This window comes from Raphanus sativus, chromosome 3 (assembly GCF_000801105.2).
Source record: "Raphanus sativus cultivar WK10039 chromosome 3, ASM80110v3, whole genome shotgun sequence".
In the NCBI taxonomy this organism is placed as follows: Eukaryota; Viridiplantae; Streptophyta; class Magnoliopsida; order Brassicales; family Brassicaceae; genus Raphanus; species Raphanus sativus.
In genome coordinates, this window is record NC_079513.1 from 24,044,583 (window position 1) to 24,064,578 (window position 19,996).

The following is a 19,996-nucleotide window of genomic DNA, read 5'->3' on the forward strand; positions in this document are numbered from 1 at the left end:
CGAAAAACAAAGATTTCCGAAAATGTTTCAGAAAGCAATTTTTAAAGAAAAATTCTTTGACTAATTTTGTTGTAAAATTAAAATTGGAATTTGACGATTGCATAAATTTAGAAACTAAAAATTTTATAATTTATTTTCTATAAATTATATATATATGAAGAAAAAAATCAGATATCAAAAATCAGGATCTATGATATAATTTTTGTTTATTCAGTGTAAAGATAATGTTATGTGCATGGTTTATTCAGTGTGATAGTTAAGAACCATCTTAGACGTCTGCAATGGAATGTTTATTCCTTAGTTCAAGCCAAAGTGATTATAAATGAAGCACTGAAATCAATAACAACACAGAAACCATTAAAATAAAAATCAGAATGGCAGACGAACTTGAATTTAAAGAGATAAAACACACAAGAAAACTTTGAAAACAAAAGAGAAGCTTAATTAGTTCCTCCAAGCACACCCTTAAGCTTCTTAACCTCCGCATCGCTAAGGAACGTAGTGGCTTCAACAAGTTCTGAAGGCAAGTCATTTGCAAACAAAGCAAACGATAGAATCTGGAGCCCCGGAGAGGAGCTTCCAAAAGCAACAAAAGCCAATGCAGGACCCTTCCCAGAGTTAAGCTGAAAATGAAGAAGCCCTTGAGGGAACACCATAGAATCACCTTTCTCGAGAGTCTTCAAGTAAACTTTGTTAGCAGAGGAGATAAATCCAGCGCAAATGGTTCCTTGTACGACTACAAGAACTTCCGAAGCACCGGGATGAGTGTGAAGAGGAATGACACCACCGCTGGCTAAGTCAAGACGAGCCATTGAGACGCCAAGTCCATTGGTGCCTGCGAACGCAGGAGCAAAGGCCGGAGTCACTGCAGCTTTAATGATGTTGGAAGTGTTTCCAGCTTTGCCTAGACCAGAGAATGCGAAGTCATTCTCGGTGACCTGGTCAGGGTTCTTGCAAGAGTATCCTGATGGGCTTTGGGGACCCTTTGGATCAGCTACACAAAAGTCTTGAACTGAGGCAAAAGATATGGATGAAACGAAGGAAAGGGTGAAGAAAATATGGATTATCATTTTCATTTTCTTATAGATTATTAGAGAGTGAAGTTATGATGCAGAAAGATAAGCCTTCTACTATATATAGAGAGAGACCTAGAAGATATTGATATGGTTAACGTGAGGAGGATCTTGAAGCAAGCTAGGGAGATATTTTTTTTTTTAGTTTTGCATGCATGTGAACTTTTTTTTTCCTTTTCATGCATGTGAACTTTGGGTGTACGTACGCGGGGAAAAGCCCACATGGCTGTATTGTATGGGGCAACATGTCAGAGATTTTTGGCAGTTTGGAGAATGATGATAAATGGTTCGTTTTCAGTAAACTTAACTTCTTAAGAAAGTTTTGTTCCATTCCACTAGGAGAAGAGTAAAAGTAATCATCTGCTTCATGCAAAGTATACCCCCTAGCACGGCTGTGGCAGTCTTTTAATCATTTTCAAAATATGCTAATGGTGAATGCATACATTATATTTCTAAAGAAATTCTCGAATCAGTGTTTTGAACTACTGCCAAGGTTTGAATTCTGGCAAATGCACAACATGGTAAGAACTTGAAGCTAGAATGGTAAAAACTGTTCGAAGCTCCCAATGGTCTTTTAAAGAAATCAAAATATCTAGGAGGAGGAGTCGCTTTTTTGGGATATTTTTGTATAGAAAGATATTTGAAACAAAATTCGTAAGGAATGGAGAAGAGGCGAGATTAACGTGGACCAGTTTTGAGTAAAGAGTAGACATGTCTCTTCCTTTTCTAATTTGGACTCCTCTGCACAGTTTCTTATCCTCTCATCTCATCATCTTTCGAATTTGTGTGGCTCTTCAACGTTCCCTCTTGCTCAGGGCATTTACTATCTTGTCTTTTGATGAGTATTATTATTTAAATATTTAATTCCTCTTTCTCTTTTTCAGTGCATAGTATTTGCCTATTTAAACAAAAGTTGCTGCCTCATGTTAGCCAGGCAACTAACTCATGTTTGAATCGGTAGTTAAAGATCGAGATTTCTAGTCTACTAGTTCATGCATAATATTGCATGCTGCCAGAAAAAAGGTTTAATACATCATACTATTGCAGATGCTGGTTATAACTTATAACTTCAACAGTTCTACTATTGAACTGATTCAAGCCAAGCCACATGAGCATAGTGTTTGTCTATTTGTAGAAAAGTTGATTATGTATTATAGTTGATATTTGTATCCGGTAGTGAAAGACCGAGAGTTTTAGTCTACTAGTTCATGCAGTCTACTGGTTCATGCATACTATTGCACGCTGCCAGAGAAAAGATTAAAGATTTCATACTATTGCAGATGCTGGTTATAACTTCTACATTTCTAGTATGAAATTAATTCTAGCTATATTATATCTCTATAATATTATTAGAGAAAGTCAGTTTTCTATTTATCGTGTCACGTTGATTCTGAGAATGATTAATTACAAAGATAATTACCTTAATGAATATAAATTATTACGTATAATATAATTATTAAGATTTTCTATTTTTCTTTTTTCTTTTTTCATGATAGTATTTTAAATTGAATTATTAGCCTTAGTTTCCTATTTATTATAGAGATACTTCTTTAAATTATATAAAAAGGAAATATACATAAAATAAAATATTGAAGATATATATAGGAACATGATCAAAACATTTTTTATAAAATAATTGTTATTTAATTTTTCCTATCTACTATAATAGTATTCTAAATTAGATTATTAGCTTTAGTTTCATTTTTAATAATGTTCTCTAAATTATATAAAAAGGAAATATACATAAAATAAAATATTGAAGACCTATATATATATTTATTTATTTATGAACGTGATTCAAAACATTTGTAAACAGTTTTTTAATATATTTATTCTAAAATAAAATAATATTAAAAAACTGTCTTAAACAGTTATACTATCTGAAAATTAGTTTCTAACGTTTCATGATCACTTTAGTTCTTAAAATAATTAATACACTGATATTTTAAATGGCCTAAAAATATTATGCATAATGAAATTGTTAATATTTCACTTTGTAGTTTACCTTTTCTATAATTGTATTTACTTAGTTTCCGCTCTATTAATGATAAAAATAAAATATTCTAGTTTCAAAACTAAAGTTTACCACAATTAAATATTTTGTTTAAATTTTAATTTATATATATATACACATATATATCAAATAATTCTAAAAGAAAAAGAGTTAAATAATATAAGTTGACTATGGAACATATACTGATCATTTGATCCTATCATAATCCTTTTATGTTACAACTAATTTTAAATTAAATAACTAATTAAATGATTAAAAAGTAAAATTATGATTGCCAATTGATCCAAACTAAATTTAGATAATATGATATTGCTTTTTTCCAAAACAACATATAAATCATTATAAAAATACCAAATATACTTACAAATTACAATAAATTGAAAAAATGCAATTAAAAATATTTGGTTTTATATATTTAAAACTCAAAATGCAAAAAATGTTTATCACAGCCGCATGAACACGAAAAAATCATCTAGTATGCTAAAATTTTTTTTTTGTAATTAGTATGCTAAAAACTTGGTCCACGGATTCTTGAATTTGGTAAAAGCTTGGTTCATTCATGGGTTTATTGCCATTTGGTACAACAGAGTTGGACTCTGCTTAGTTTTGTTGACACTAAAACTGGGCGGACTCTGCTTAGTTTTGTTGAAACTAAAACTGGGCCTTACGCTCAGTTAAAGTGACATGCATGTACGAACGATAAAACAAACTAAGCAGCTCGTGAAAAAATAACAAGACAATATCATCAACGGTAAGGAAATTGCAAAAGAAAAATGTTTGAAAAATTCTTTGAAAGTTAGGACTACGTATATTATTTTAGATTTATAATCAATAAAGGCAAATATTTGAAATTAAAAGATCAGTAGACCTTTTAACAGGAAATTCATAATTGTAAGAAAAACATAAAATTTGACAAGTTGCATTTAATATTTTTAGCACTTCTCTATGCAGAGAGGTTTACACCTCTGTATTTTCTCTCCAATCTGACACTATTGTGTACCCTAAGTTTCATCTATTTTCGTTCTCGACCACTCTCGACATAGACAACACCTCAGTCTTTCTTTAATGGGACTTCTTAAATACAATCAAAGCTCAGAAAGAAGAGGAAAAAGTAGAAAAGACCCTTTTTTTTTGAAAAAAGAGTAGAAAAGACCTTCACTTCTGACTTCTGTTCACCAGTTTAGATCCGTACCGTATAAACCGAGAAACCCTTGATCAATTATTACGCAACTCTATACGATTTATATATAAAAAATTCACCATGAAATCTATTTTTTCTATCTCTGCTGAATTATTCATTCTCTCTGGCTTATTTGATAAAAATGGTTTAGTACTTATTATTTTTTTGTCAACAAATAGTTTAGTAATTAGTACGAGCAGTATCTGTAGATTTGTGTACTCTAAATTGCTTATCTTATTAGAAAGCCAATGGCTGTGTTTATATACAACGTCGTCACACAATCTCGACATGAGATTTGACCTTATCTAACTATAAGATATGTACTTATCATAACAACCGTACTTATCTTCACAAATATATAATGTATATCCCCAATACTCCCCCTCAAGTTGGAGCGTGTGGATTTATCACACCCAACTTGGACATGATAGACTGAAACGGTACTCGTCCTAATGCCTTTGTCAAAACATCTGCTATCTGGGAATCAGAACTGATATGTTGAGTGACAATGAGGCCTGCAATGACTGCATCCCGAACTGAATGACAGTCCCTCTCCAAGTGTTTGGTACGTTCATGGAACACAGGATTTGCAGCTATATGAATAGCGGCCTTACTGTCACAGAAGAAACGTGTAGGCTGAAGTTGCTCTGCACCAAGTTCCTTTAGTAACCGACAAATCCATTTTGTTTCCTTTAATGCAACAGCCATCGAACGATACTCCGCTTCTGCAGAAGACATGGCGACCATATCTTGCTTCTTTGTCTTCCAAGAAATCGGTGAGCCACCAAGCATAACCACACATGCACTTAAGGAGCGTCGAGACAGAGGACAGCCACTCCAGTCGGCGTCACAGTAAATGGTAAGAGTGAGATCATCGGTTGATCTGAGAAGAACTCCCTGACCTGGCGAGCCTTTCAAATAGCGCACAACACGAAGCGCTGCAGACCAATGTTCTTCAGTGGGTTGTTGCATAAACTGTGACAGTAAGTGAACTGAGTAACACAACTCCGGACGCGTGTTCAAGAGATAGATCAAGCGCCCCAACAGACGGCGATATTTCTTCGGATCACTGAGAAAAGGAGCCTTGGACTCCGCGAGATGATGGTTTTGCTCGATAGGAGTTAAGGCAGGTTTGGAGCCGAGATTACCAGAGTCTGCAATGATGTCTAGCGCGTACTTGCGTTGAGACAGAAAGATACCTTCAGGACCTCTACTGACTTCGATCCCAAGAAAATATTTCAACTTCCCCAAATCTTTCATTGCAAAACATTTACTGAGATACTCTTTGAAGCGTCGAACCATGTGAGTATTGTTGCCACAAATGAGTAAGTCATCCACATAAACCAACACTCGAAGCTCAACACCATTCCGTTCATAAGAGAAGAGAGAGTAGTCTTCATAAGACTGCTCAAAGCCAAAACGAATCAAAGCATCAGAGAGCTTCTTGAACCAACACCGGGGAGCTTGCTTTAAGCCATATAGAGACTTACGGAGTCGACAGACCTTGTTAGGATGAGAATGACGGAAACCAGGAGGCAACTTCATGTACACTTCCTCCTCAAGATCACCATGAAGGAATGCATTTTGAACATCCATTTGATATACTTCCCACTTCTTAGCCGCAACTAGTCGCAATAAAGCTCGAACCGTTGTCATTTTGACCACAGGGGCAAAGGTTTCTTTATAATCTTCTCCCTCAATCTGACTTTTACCATTGACGACCAGGCGAGCTTTATATCTCTCGATGGTTCCATCAGCATTGTATTTTATCTTGAAAATCCAAAGACATCCAATTGCCTCTTTCCTAGGCGGTAAGTCAGTGATATCCCAAATGCCACTGTCTTCAAGAGCTCCCACTTCTGTGCCGACTGCATTTCTCCACACCTCAAGTTTCATAGCGTCTTTGAAGTTGGTTGGTTCAGCATTGTTAACAAGAGCTGTCAAAAAAGCTCGATGTGTGGGAGAAAACTGCTCGTCAGTAATGAAATCAGACAGAGGATATAGTGTTGTTTTACCTGAGACCGATGACGAAGACTCTAATGTGGGAGACGATGAGACGAAATAGTGCGTATTACTTTTGGAATCAGCAGTAGCATTGTAGAGTAAGTAGTCCTGGAGTTTAACAGACTGTGTTTTCTCTCGTTGGCCTCTACCAAGTGTAGCAGGAACCGCTGGTTCCTCAGCAGACGCAGAGTCAGACGTGGATGAATGAAGCTCTGTAGATGGAGCAGAGATGACTGAGACATCAGTCGTGGAGGACACCGGAATGGGAACTGCTTGCGAAGCCTCAACCGGAGGACTGGGCGCGACTACAGGTGGCTCCTGAGGTGTGACAGGAACAACAATAGGAGCATCATTGCTCCCCCTTTCGTCTAAAACCGTTGAGATCGACGTCTCAGGAGCACTTGTAGATACAACATCGCTCCCCCTTTCGTCTAAAGGTGAAAGCAGAGAAGAATCGTGACCACTAGTTGAAAGTGATGGTGTGACTTGTGAGACAAGTTGCAGGTCTGCATAAGGAAAAAGATCTTCACGGAAGATAACATCGCGAGAGACAAACGTCTTTTTGCTGTCCATATCATACACTTTCCAGCCTTTCTTGCCGAAGGGGTAACCAATGAACACACACAAACGACTGCGAGGACCAAATTTATCCTTGTCTCTAGATGCTCTGTGTACATAGCAAGCTGACCCGAACACCCGCAGAGACTTGTAATTTGGTTTAACGCCATGAAGAAGCTCATACGGCGAGCGACCTTTGAGCACGGAGGATGGAGTACGATTGATCAAGTACGCCGCAGTGAGGACTGCTTCGCCCCAAAACTTCACCGGAAGACTTGCTTGAAACAAGAGTGCGCGAGAGACATTCAAAATGTGTCTGTGTTTTCTCTCCACTCGACCATTTTGTTGAGGAGTATTGACGCAAGAAGTCTGATGAACAATGCCGAGATCTTTAAAATAAGAGGACAAGACCATAAATTCTGTTCCGTTGTCGCTACGGATCATTCGGACAGGTTTGTTGAATTGTTTCTCAGTGTACGCTAAGAATCTTTTCAGGACGGTTTGAACTTCTGATTTTGCTAAAAGTAAGAACGTCCATACAGCTCTGGAGTAGTCATCTACTATGGTCAAAAAATAGACTGCTCCACAAGAGGAGGGAACTCTGTAAGGACCCCATACGTCGATATGAATAAGAGAAAAACACTATGTTGTTTTATTCATACTTTCATAAAAAACTTCACGCGTTTGCTTAGTTCTAAAACAAGTGTCACACGGACTGGAGCTAGCAGGTTTTGAAACAAAAGATAAATCGGAAAACACAGAAAACGACGGATGACCCAAACGCTGATGCCAGAGGACATGATCAGAACCACCAACTGCCCGATGACTCTTTGCTGTCGCCAAATCCGTAAAGTAATACACACCATCCCGTTCTTCACCGGCTCCAATCAGAGTCCTCGAGAAACGGTCCTGCAAAACACAAATCGTATCAGTGAAGGTTGCAAAGCAATTTGATTGTTTTAAAAGCTTTGCGACTGATATCAGTGTGCAGTTCAAGTCGGGAACATAAAGCACTCTCTGCAGTTCGATCTTATCAGACAACCGGAGAGTCCCTATCTTGACTGCAAATGTTCGATTGCCATCAGCAAATGAAATAGAACACGGTGAAATCATCTCAATATGAGTCAGCAAATCCTGATTCCCCGTCATGTGGTGTGAAGCACCTGTATCAAGAATAACATCACCCAACTTGTTCTTACCAGCAAGCTTATCTTGATTACCAGATTTCTCTTGTATCATCTGATTGAGAACCTTCCACTGATCGGGAGTGAGCTCTGGGAAGGATGCGTTGGAGCTTGTAGCGTGAGCCACGCTTGCCTGACCACGACCTCGAGTGTTCGTTCCACGACCTCTACCTCTGGAACCAGAACCTTGTCCACGACCTCCGTTACGTTCATTGTACCACTCGGGAAAGCCAACAATTTGCCAACAATCACGCTTCTCATGGCCTGTACGACCGCAGTGAGAGCAGAGTGATCGCGATCGCAGAATGGAGTTGTCTCCTTTGCTTGATGTCGCGTCGTTGTCCCGTCGAGGAGAAGGAGACGAGCTCTGTCGAGCAACAAAACCGACAGCTTCTTCCTGCTGATCTTTACTTCTAGCAGACGCCATCCTCTGTTCTTCTCTCACCATCTTGCTGTAAATTTCACCAAGAGAAGGCAATGGATCAAGACCAATCACGTTGGTTGAGATGTTTCCAAACCGTGAGTCATCCAAACCCATCACAAATTGATGAATTTTTTCATGTTCTCTCTCTTTCGCCATAGCTGCAGCAGCTCCACACGTACAAGCATGAACATGTTGATAAACCTGCAACTCTTCCCACAACGTCGAGAGCTTCCCAAAGTAATCCAGAATAGACTGACCATCCTGACGACATGAAGCTAGCTGAGCTTTAATCTGATGCACACGTACTGTATTCCCGACGGAGAACCTCTGTTTCAGATCCTCCCATAACTGACACGCGTCTGTGATGTATGTCACGGTTGAGCGCACCTTCGGTTCGATGGAAGCTCGGATCCATCCCACTATCATGGAGTTAACCGTCAGCCAGTTGTCCAGATCGGGACTGTTTTCATCCGGCTTCTTCAGAGTTCCTTTAATGAACCCCAACTTGCGTTTGGCTTGCAGAGCATTCACCATCTCTGACGACCATTCGTTGTAGTTTTCGCCATTCAACTGAACGGACGAGATCTTGGTTCCGGGATTGTCGGAAGCATACAAAACATAAGGTGAGCTTGACACAGCTTCATCCTTCTTCGTTACGATCTCTCTGGAAAACCATTGGAAAAAGCAATGAATGTCATGTCGGATTATCTGTTATAGATGTTTCGTCAATTTTGTATATAGTTGTGTCCTACGGGCTACAAATGTCGCTAAAATTTGCTCATAGTTTGGTATTCGAGTCTGATTGATCTCAGAATGGTACGAACCAAACCGTAATATGATGTAATGGCTGGCTTTGCCGATTTAGTTTTTTGTTGGTCGGGGCTTAACCGGCTTAGTTTGACTTGCAAGTGTGAAAGTGAAGTGTATAGTGTCCTTTTGAGCTACCAAGATATGTACCAATGGATCCGAAATTAAGTTAACACTTACGTTGAAGACATTCTTTAATGGGAAATTGCATTGTATGACATTCAATAAAATTACAATTCACTCAATGAACAAAAACCCTACCTTTTCATTATATCACGCTTGCATTTTATATAATACTAGAGTGTGCGGACGGGTATTAATTTTTATTTTTTATAATTTTATATTTGCTTTTCATAAGTGTTCTATATCGTAGATGTTTCACCATGTAATATGATTTGCATATTAATATATTTACAAAACACAATGTCTATATCAACTCTAGCAACATCACATATCTTGTCTACCTTATAAACCATGTTGATTTTCGAAAATAATTGTAGAGTGGACAAACATATTGTTTAGGCATTGACTTGATTTTTGTGTATGAGAGCCTGAAATGTTACATAGCTGACTTGTGAAACCAGTTTTAATACATACTTATGGGTACAAAAACAAAGTAAGCGGTTAGGTACCAAAGTCTATATTTTCTTGTGAATGGCCTTTTGAGAAGCCTAACAAAACAATCTTTGAATCAAGTCCACCGGCAATAACTATAAGAAAATAATTTTTTTTAGATCCACTGAAGAGGTAATAAATATATGATGAAAATACAATTGATAAACTGCACACTATTACATATATTAAGGATTGACTTGAGATGCATTTTTCTGCAAAATTCACAAACATGAGCAAAAGAAAGACACTGAGTAGAAGCTAAACTCTTATAAATTACAAATTTGTGGTCTATTAAGGTCAGAGCGTTCAATAAGGGTAATGATCGTTAAGATTACTGGAAAAGACCAGTATAATAGTTGAAGACATTCGTAACAAACACTGCATAAGAAAAAAATTAAGCCATAAATAACAAATAACCAAACCCATTCTTATGTGTGAACTCTGCCGAAATCTGGAAAAGCACTATAAACACAGATTAGAAAAATCTAATCTTCCCCACTATAGCCATTCAGCAAGAAGTACATGTAGTTAATATGATATGTGTAGGTGCAAATAACCATAAACCTGGTTATATGTAACCATCCTTTCTGAGTAATGCTACAATCTCTTCAAAGCTCTACCCTCTAAAACAAATATTTTTTTCTCATGCTGATACTGGAAACGACTTGAAGACATTAGATCAAAAAGTTTCTCTATTTGACAAAAAATCAGAACAACCCCAATTATTAATTATCTTTCATCCCAATGGATGTACATCACAAAGGAAGACGTGATTGATGAAGAAAATCTAGAAAAAACAATAAGGACAAAAGATACAATCTTCAAATAACACAAGAATATGTATGATGACCATCTTTATCCTATATTGCCAACTAATCACCAAAGATTCTGCAAAAAAAAACTGTACAAAAACAAAAAGGTTTTAACATTGAAAAGGAGAAGCAAATTAAATTGAGAAGAACCTTCAGTGTTACTTTACGTGCTGGAGAAATAGACAGGCTCAACACATGTTAACAGAATAAAAAAAACAAAAAATCTCAGAGAGAAGAAGAAAGTTGATAACAGTAATTAACAATCGTCAAAGCCGTGAAGCAATCCTTCAGATAGTCACCTTTCAATCTCATGTGGCTAATCTTCTAAGCAATCGTGATGGATGGAACAGAAGCTTCGTGACAGACGTTACTTTTGAAAAGGGAATTAAGCAAACACGGAAGACAACGCAAACAAACCATATTAAGTTTAGGTTTAATTTCATGATTAGTAAAGTTATAAAACGGCTGTGTTTAAAGCTAGTGGCATTCTTTGGTAATTATTGAGGAAAACTTAGGGCTAAATACAAAGTGTACTTCAGTTTAGATAGTTTAGATGTCATATTACCTTCGTTTGTAATCGGAAAAACCTACAAAATAAAACAAATTAAATTATGTGTATATCTTAAGTTTGAAGTCATCTCTATTTCAACCACACAAATGTATTTAATTCACAAGTATATTATTCTTTCCATTTTAGATAGTACTCCCTCCGTTTCATATTAAGTGTCGTTTTAGAGAATTTTTTTCGTTGCAAAATAAGTGTCGTTTTAGAGTTTCAATGCAAAATTTATTAACTTTATTCTCCATTCTATTTTTCTATTGGTTGAATTGTATCGGTAATGATGTTTTTATATTGAAAATATGCAAAATTAAATGATTTCTTAATCCGTGTGCACAAGTCTAAAACGACACTTATAATGAAACAGAGGGAGTATAGTTTAATAGTACAAAATTTATATACTATTTTCACATTTTGTTTTATTTAAAATATTATAAATATAAATCATATTTTACATTGGATTTGGGTTTGGGTTTGGGTTTAGAGATTGAAATTTAAGATTTAATATTTAGGGAGAGGGTTGGAGTAGTTTTTAGTATTTAAGAATTACGTTTATAGTTATAATACTATACTATTTTAGATACAAGGAATAAAACATTTAATTATCACACTTAATCAATATTCAACTCTATATATTATATTTTACATTTGGGATTAGGTTTAGAATTCAAATTTTAAGGTTTAGTATTTAGAGATTGAATTTGGACTGGAGGTGGGGTAGTGTTTACTATTATCTTATGTTTTTTCTTCTGAAACTTCTGTTAAAATTATCTTATGTTAACAACTTGTGCATGTGATTTTAAAATGTAAAACAAAATTACGGTGAAACATATTATTCTAAATAATTATATCACGATTAGTTGAAATAAAACAGATAATATAATTATGTAATAACTCGTAGCTATATGAGCGTGCAACTTTAATTGTAACTATCATTTTCTATAAATGCCAATTTTCATGGTAGAGGTTTTCTTAGGGCATCTTCAACATCATTCTATTTTTCACTCTAAAATAGAGTTTAGAGTAAAAATGTTTCAATGGTACTATGTTTTCTACTCTATAATAGAGTAAAAATAGGTTTACTCCAAATATAGAGTAAGAGGATTTCCAACCCAACTCTAGTTTTCGTTCTAAAATAGAGTTTAAAGTAAAAAATGTTCCGAATTGTTTTTTTTATTTATTAATCTATTTTCTACTCTAAAATAGAGTACTATTGGAGCAAACTTAATCTCTATTATAGAATCATTCTATTTTAGAGTAAAAAATAGAGTTAACCTTTGGAGATGCTCTAAGTTGTTTTTTTTTTGTTTATCACTCTATTTTCCACTCTAAAATAGAGTGAACCCTTCGAAATGATCTTAATAGAAATCATCAGTTACAAGAAAATCAAAAAGAAAATATCCACAGGCTTATTACAATTAGTAAGAAGATAAAGAAGTGAACAAGAATATGACTATAGAGGAAATAGCTATAACTATAATAGTGTTTAGAAAGCTAAACAACAAGGATTAGAGCATAGATTTTTACAATTGCAAAAACAACAACGAAGTCGTAACTTGGGACATCTAAAACAAGATGACAATCTGATCTTGCAGCTGCAGCGGCAACAAGAGCTCTTCTTCTTATTCAGACACGATGGTCGAGTGCAACTGCGGAAACAGGTGGGCATGCAGCAAGATAAGTCCGGACAAGAACGGCAACAACATCGGAAGCATGAACAGCTCGAGCAACAGCAGCTATTTGAGCTGCATGATCCGCCACAGCATTTGGAACCAATGCAGCACTTGGGCTTCTTCAGATGGCAGGAACACTCGGATCGGCAGCAACAGCAGAAACTCGCTAGGCTCAAGCACGGAATACCGCAACTGCAACGAGTTAGTTGATTAGTATCATCTTGTTTTTTTTTTCAGTTGAAACACTGATTAGTATCATCTTGTTGAGATGTCACTCTCATCTAAAAATGAAAAAATATATATATTTCACTTTATCCATCTAAGATCAAGCATAACCTAAAATTAATATATATTAGAACAATTACTAGGACGATGTCAAAATGAATATCAAATATGCATTTGATATTGTAAGTGATTTCTTAAAATGCAGGGTTCCGCTTTATATACACTTATATATAAAAAATATAAACAAAATTCTTTAAAATATAAATATATATGAATTTAAGAACATGTGAGAATGCACCAGTTGCATGCTCTAATGGACGGCCCTTAAAATTATCATACATTGGTGGCGAGGAAGTGAATATAAATTAGAATGAAAAGGGTGGTAAGTTCTTACCATAGCCACTTCCAGAACCGACCGTGTCTTTGACTCTTTTGTTGTCTGTACGCATGAAGGAAGAAAGAAAGAAAAAACGGAATTGTAAGTGCAGGAAGGGTACGAGAAATGTTGAAGCCGTTGAGTTAAATAGACATATTCTTACGCAGGGATCAATGGGTCAGAATTTGCAACGACAAAATCAGAGACCCTGCCACAATAAAAAAAAACATATACAACATAGATGAGATTACATAAACATATTTATCTTTACCAAATAAACTACACTGAATAGAGAGAGATCATCTTACTCTTTGCAGCATCTAGAAGCCGGTTGTACGCCTTGGATGAATTTAATTTCCCCCTGCGCATGACAACATTCAGTTTTAAGAATGATTTTATTTCTCAAGTATATGAAAAACCACATTATACAGAGTAAAATTTAGGGGGAGGTTAGTGAAGCAATATGAAGAAAAACGAACAAGAAATGGTCCTTCCATTTACTAACACAAATAGCAAAAAGACAAAAACTTTCACAAATTGATTGATATGGAAAAGCAAAAATTACACTAAAGCTGCAAAGGAAGCCAACCAAATTCAATATAGTTTTGAAGATTTATTTAGCTTTTCCTCTAATTTGCTTTACTAACGCTTCGCCCTTTCTGTCCTTTCTTTTTCTTTATACTGTACTTTTAATACTTTAACTAAGCTAAGCACTCACTTTCATAGTACACATGCACGAACGAACACATATGCCTCAGTGATGCAAACATCAGAGTAAATGGGCGTCTCATCCATCACTTCACACTACAGAAATCAAACGTTTTTGTATTTATATTCAGAACCGTGCAAACGTTTATCCGTTTATGCTTGCCCGAAGCCAATCACAAAAAATTCAACAAAATAATAATACAAATCATTAGAGAAGAGAAATATATAAAAAATAAACTAATAAACAAAATAATAATTATATAAATTTTTTATTTTTATTTTAAAACAAATATTAATTAAGTTTTTAACATTAAATTTTATAAACTATTTTAGATAAAGTAATTAAATTACTCAGTGCCTTTTATGCAACGATCAAACAAAAATAAAATTTTATCAACTTTACATTTTGAAAATATGTTAAAAGTGCATTCAAAACTATAAATGACAACCAATCTGATTACTCTAGTTCTTTGATAGTTAAGAATTGTCTATTTTTGTTATTCAGGAAACCATGTTTTTAATTTCTAATTATCGCAGTTCTTTGTTTTATAAGTATAGTATGCTGTTGTTTTTTCTTATTATGCTTTGGTTAATAACAAATGATGTCCTTGATCTTAAAAAAAATTGATGCCCGAAGCTAATGTTTCCTTTTATCCTATGGAGGCACGGCACTGTTTATATTATAGCAAATATTTAATTTCCAAGCTTAAGGACGGAGTTTAATTAATTTAAAAATTATGGTTGAGTTTTTTTATTAATTTGAAAACAAATGAGGCTAGACTAGGGGTTACATGAAAAGCATAGGAATCCCCAACGAACAAAAGTTCTAATAAAATAATTTTATCAATATTTCAAGTTATTATCAATGAAAGCATGCAATTATTTTATATGGGTAAGGTCTTTGCATACGTAGGAGTACTTGTTTGAAATTTATTTGATATAAATGTGTCTGATGACAAATCAAGTTGATAGCATCAAAGAGAAAAATAAATAAATAAAATGTCTTGTTTTCTATAGTTTGCTGTCAAACACAACACAATAGTCCACAGTCCAAACCAACCTGGATATAGTAGAGGGACCAAGTTTAAGCAAATCAATAACCTCTTTTCTCTCTCTCACACACACACAAACAAATAGTAGTAATTAAAATATTAATAGCCCTCTTCAAAGTTACAAGATTATTCACGCAAGTTTTTTTAATAAAGGAGCACTAGTGACTAATTAACTTTATAATCAGAAGCTAGTACAGTACATACAACTTGTTTTAGTTTAGGACTAATAAAACAAATGAATCATGAAATTCAAAATATTCGGACACTTTCCTCTGAGTAATCACAATGTGGCAGATTAAAGAAAAGATAGTACTCTTTTAAAAATAAATAATAAGTAACAAAATATATTTATTAACATACCTCGAGAAAACCAATCTCTCTCTCTAGCATCTGAACTCTCGCCGCCTCTCTACGTTTCCCGTACAAATCTGGATATTCCGGCGGAGACTTCGGACAAGGCGGAGGTAAGGAAGAGTTAGCAAGAGCCGAACATGTTTCACCACCTACTTCTCCTCCGACACTGCATGAAGGAGCAGACATTGTCCCCGGAGTTTATCTTCTCTGGTAGTGTAAAAACTCCAGAGAGGAACGGTTCGAGTCAAGAACAAAACATGCAGTGACGATCGAGAAAGAAGGAAAAAAAGAGGAACAAGAAGCGGCTAGTGAGAAAAACAATGCAAAGAAAGAGGGTAGTGAGAGTCTCTCTCTATAGCGAAGAAAGAGGAGGGATGTGGGTGGCAGAAGCAGTAATTATGATAGCTATCATGGATAGTTTACTTACCTTCCTCTGCCCCTTTTAAGGCTCTTTGTCTCTTTGAATTTTGAGCTTTTATTATTTTAAACCATTAATTCGGTGGACGAAACGTGAAAATGATCTCGTCCTGAATATAAACTCAAAACTCTGCATGAAGAAAGTTTTAAAAGTAGTACAATGTGGGGTTTTTCTGCTCAAAGCCATGTAAAAGTTAATCATGGACCTTCGTATTGAAGCAAATGTGTTGTTATTGGGCCGGCTGGGTTTGAGAGTTGGCCCAGTTGCGGAGACTTTTTCAGATGATCAATCATTGCAGTAGACACCCACCCTTGGGATTAGCTGGCTACGACTTGGCTTACATAACTCGGGATTTAAACTCCAAGTACAGGTGGGCTCTCACCGTCGGAGTCATTGCGATACTCGACTGCATTCATGGCGATTCCAGTATTTGTTGATCAATTCAGTACATTATTATCTATTTATGTCCGAGACGTGACTTCTTGTGTTGTTAAACATGTAACGAAGCAGATTGGATGTATATTGCGTTATTATCTAAAACAGACCAACGGAAGATGATCAAACAACAAACGCATTTAGATCGGTGTTAATAATCAGATTGTTGAGAAGTAAACTTGATTTGGATCAAGTATTATTGGGCTAATAATTCACTAATCATGCTTAGCCCAAACTTAGCCCAATATCTAGAATAATCTTCCACCTCCTTAGAATAAAAATCTAGATATTCTTATAGAATTATCTAGATAATTAGGATAAAATAATCAAGATATTATGTTAGAAATTTCTAGATTTAAATTAAAATATATGAGATATTTTGTATGTTGGAGGCTATAAATACCTCCACTCTCCTCTCATTTTGTATCATCAAGAAAGAATCAAAGTTTGTAAGAAAACTCATAAGCAATAAGAAATCATCTTTTAAGCTTATAAAAGCTTTCTTCTTCACAAAGTTTCTTTCTCTTCAAACACTCTAAACACTTTCTCCATCTTAACAAAGGTTTTCATTCCAACAAAGTGGTATCAGAGCTACAAGTTCCTTTTGAAGATGGCAAACAATGGTGTTCCCCTCCAAGTTCCATTGCTCACTAAGAGCAACTATGACAATTGGAGTCTTAGGATGATGGCTATCTTAGGAGCACATGATGTGTGGGAGATAGTTGAGAAAGGGTTCAATGAACCGGAGAATGATGGTGGTCTATCTCAAACTCAAAAGGATGGTTTGAGAGATTCAAGGAAGAGAGACAAGAAGGCTCTCTGTCTAATCTATCAAGGATTAGATGAAGATACATTTGAGAAGGTTGCTGGTGCAAAAACGTCCAAAGAAGCATGGGAAAAGCTTCAGACTTCTTACAAGGGAGCGGAACAAGTTAAGAAGGTACGACTTCAAACTCTAAGAGGAGAATTTGAAGCATTACAAATGAAGGAAGGAGAACTCATCTCAGATTACTTCTCAAGAGTCTTGACGGTTACTAATAACCTAAAGAGAAATGGTGAGAAGTTAGATGAGGTGAGAATCATGGAGAAAGTTCTTAGATCGTTGGATACGAAATTCGAGCACATTGTTACCGTGATTGAAGAGACAAAAGACTTGGAGACTATGACGATGGAGCAACTTCTTGGATCACTACAAGCTTATGAAGAAAAGAAGAAGAAGAAAGAAGATATTGTGGAGCAAGTTCTCAAAATGAAAATTGATCAAAAGGGAGAAGCTGGCCGAATTCATCTGAGACGTGGTGGTGGTCATTTCCGAGGACGAGGTCGTGGTGTCAATGGACGAGGTTGGAGACCATATGAAGAAAACTTCAACCAAAGAGGAGAGAATTCATCAAGAGGTCGTGGAAGAGGAAATCCAAAATCAAGGTACGATAAATCAAGCATCAAATGCTATAGTTGCGGAAGGTTTGGACATTATGCTTCTGAATGCAAAACTCCAAACAACAATAGAGTTGAAGAGAAGTCCAACTATGTTGAAGAAAGGAGTAAAGAAGAAGATATGCTATTGATGGCTTACAAGAAGGAAGAACCAAATGAGGTTCACAAGTGGTACCTTGATAGTGGTGCAAGCAACCATATGTGTGGGAATAGAAGCATGTTTGTGGAGCTCGATGAATCGGTGAAAACTGATGTGGCTTTAGGAGATGAATCAAAGATGGAAGTGAAAGGTAAAGGAAATATTCTCATCCGCTTGAAGAATGGAGATCATCAGTTCATTTCCAATGTTTACTACATTCCAAGCATGAAGACCAACATCTTGAGCCTAGGACAACTCTTAGAGAAAGGTTATGACATTCGACTGAAGGATAATAGCCTTTCTTTAAGAGATAAAGCAAATAATCTCATCACAAAGGTGCCAATGTCAAGCAATAGAATGTTTGTCCTAAACATTCAAAATGACATTGCACGATGTCTCAAGATGTGCTACAAGGAGGAATCTTGGCTTTGGCATCTTCGATTTGGGCATCTCAACTTTGGAGGCTTAGAGTTACTTTGCAAGAAAGAGATGGTGAAAGGATTACCTTGCATCAACCATCCAAATCAAGTGTGTGAAGGGTGCCTACTTGGAAAGCAATTCAAGATGAGTTTTCCAAAGGAGTCAGAGACAAGAGCAAGAAAGCCACTAGAACTCATACATACAGATGTATGTGGGCCGATCAAACCAAGTTCACTTGGTAAGAGTAACTACTTCCTTCTCTTTATTGATGACTTTTCAAGAAAAACATGGGTTTACTTTTTGAAACAAAAATCAGAAGTGTTTGAAAATTTCAAAAAGTTTAAAGCCCATGTTGAGAAGGAAAGTGGTCTTAAGATCAAGTCCATGAGATCTGATCGAGGAGGAGAATTCATGTCCAAGGAGTTTCTGAAGTATTGTGAAGATAATGGCATCCGAAGACAGTTGACGGTGCCGAGAACCCCTCAACAAAATGGAGTAGCAGAAAGGAAGAATAGGACAATACTTGAGATGGCAAGAAGCATGCTCAAGAGTAAGAAGCTACCAAAGGAGTTGTGGGCAGAAGCAGTGGCGTGTGCGGTTTATATATCAAACCGATCGCCAACAAAGAGTGTTTTAGGAAAGACACCGCAAGAAGCTTGGAGCGGAAGGAAGCCCGGTGTTTCACACCTAAGAGTCTTTGGAAGCATTGCTCACGCTCATATTCCAGATGAAAAGCGGAGCAAACTAGATGATAAAAGTGAGAAGTATGTCTTCATTGGATATGACGCTAACTCCAAAGGCTACAAGCTTTACAATCCTGAAACAAAAAAGACAATCATCAGCCGGAATGTCATCTTTGATGAAGAAGGAGAATGGGATTGGAGATCAAATAATGAAGACTACAACTTCTTTCCATCTTTTGAAGAAGATAATTTGGAGCAACCAAGAGAAGATCCAGCTACACCGCCAACTTCACCAACACCAAGTTCTCAAAGAGATGAAAGCTCAAGTGAAAGGATTCCACGTTTCAGAAGTCTACAAGACATCTACGAGGTAACCGAAAATCAAGACAATCTCACTCTATTTTGTCTATTTGCGGATTGCGAGCCTATGAACTTTGAAGAAGCTCAAGAAAAGAAGTCATGGAGAAGAGTGCAATGGATGAAGAAATCAAGTCCATACAAAAGAATGATACATGGGAGCTAGCTTCACTTCCAAATGGGCATAAAGCAATAGGTGTGAAGTGGGTGTACAAGGCAAAGAAGAATTCTAAAGGAGAAATTGAAAGGTACAAAGCAAGATTGGTGGCAAAAAGGCTATAGTCAAAGAGCCGGATCGACTATGATGAGGGTATTTGCTCCAGTTGCTCGCTTAGAAACGGTTAGATTAATCATTTTCATTGGCGGCCCAAAAGAGTTGGAGGATACATCAAATGGATGTCAAATCAGCATTCCTAAATGGAGACCTTGAGGAAGAAAGTCTATATTGAGCAACCACAAGGCTACATAGTCAAAGGAGAAGAAGACAAA

General features: G+C 36.1%; 2 protein-coding genes across 3 annotated transcripts; both read right to left on the reverse strand.

Annotated features, from left to right (window-relative positions):
* Positions 1–268: 268 nt before the first annotated feature.
* LOC108846165 (germin-like protein subfamily 3 member 3) lies at positions 269–1,115 on the reverse strand. Its single transcript, XM_018619388.2, has one exon. It carries the CDS (start codon positions 1,074–1,076, stop codon positions 441–443), a length of 636 nt encoding a protein of 211 aa, XP_018474890.1. The 5' UTR covers positions 1,077–1,115; the 3' UTR covers positions 269–440.
* An 11,501-nt stretch (positions 1,116–12,616) lies between these two features.
* On the reverse strand, positions 12,617–16,169 carry LOC108846516 (guanine nucleotide-binding protein subunit gamma 3). Of its 2 annotated transcripts, XM_057004798.1 has the most exons (6): positions 16,046–16,169; positions 15,625–15,923; positions 13,813–13,865; positions 13,668–13,712; positions 13,523–13,567; positions 12,617–13,095 (listed from the first exon to the last, which is right to left on the reverse strand). In XM_057004798.1, the coding sequence occupies exons 2-6, from the start codon at positions 15,802–15,804 to the stop codon at positions 12,717–12,719; spliced, it is 702 nt and encodes a 233-aa protein (XP_056860778.1). In that variant the 5' UTR covers positions 15,805–15,923; positions 16,046–16,169; the 3' UTR covers positions 12,617–12,716. The 2 variants fall into 2 exon arrangements, with proteins under 2 accessions (XP_056860778.1, XP_018475249.1); XM_018619747.2 differs by lacking the exon at positions 16,046–16,169 and having other exon boundaries at positions 15,625–16,022.
* Between the last annotated feature and the right edge of the window lie 3,827 nt (positions 16,170–19,996).

Bases quoted from the DNA above. Each gene is read 5' to 3' on its own strand.
- LOC108846165 (XM_018619388.2), bottom strand. From the start codon at position 1,076: ATGAAAATGATAATCCATATTTTCTTCACCCTTTCCTTCGTTTCATCC.
- LOC108846516 (XM_057004798.1), bottom strand. From the start codon at position 15,804: ATGTCTGCTCCTTCATGCAGTGTCGGAGGAGAAGTAGGTGGTGAAACA. The intron at 13,713-13,812 runs GTAAGATGATCT...TTATTGTGGCAG, and splicing joins GCTTCTAGATGCTGCAAAGA to GGTCTCTGATTTTGTCGTTG. The intron at 13,096-13,522 runs GTAAGAACTTAC...AACTCGTTGCAG, and splicing joins CGGTTCTGGAAGTGGCTATG to TTGCGGTATTCCGTGCTTGA.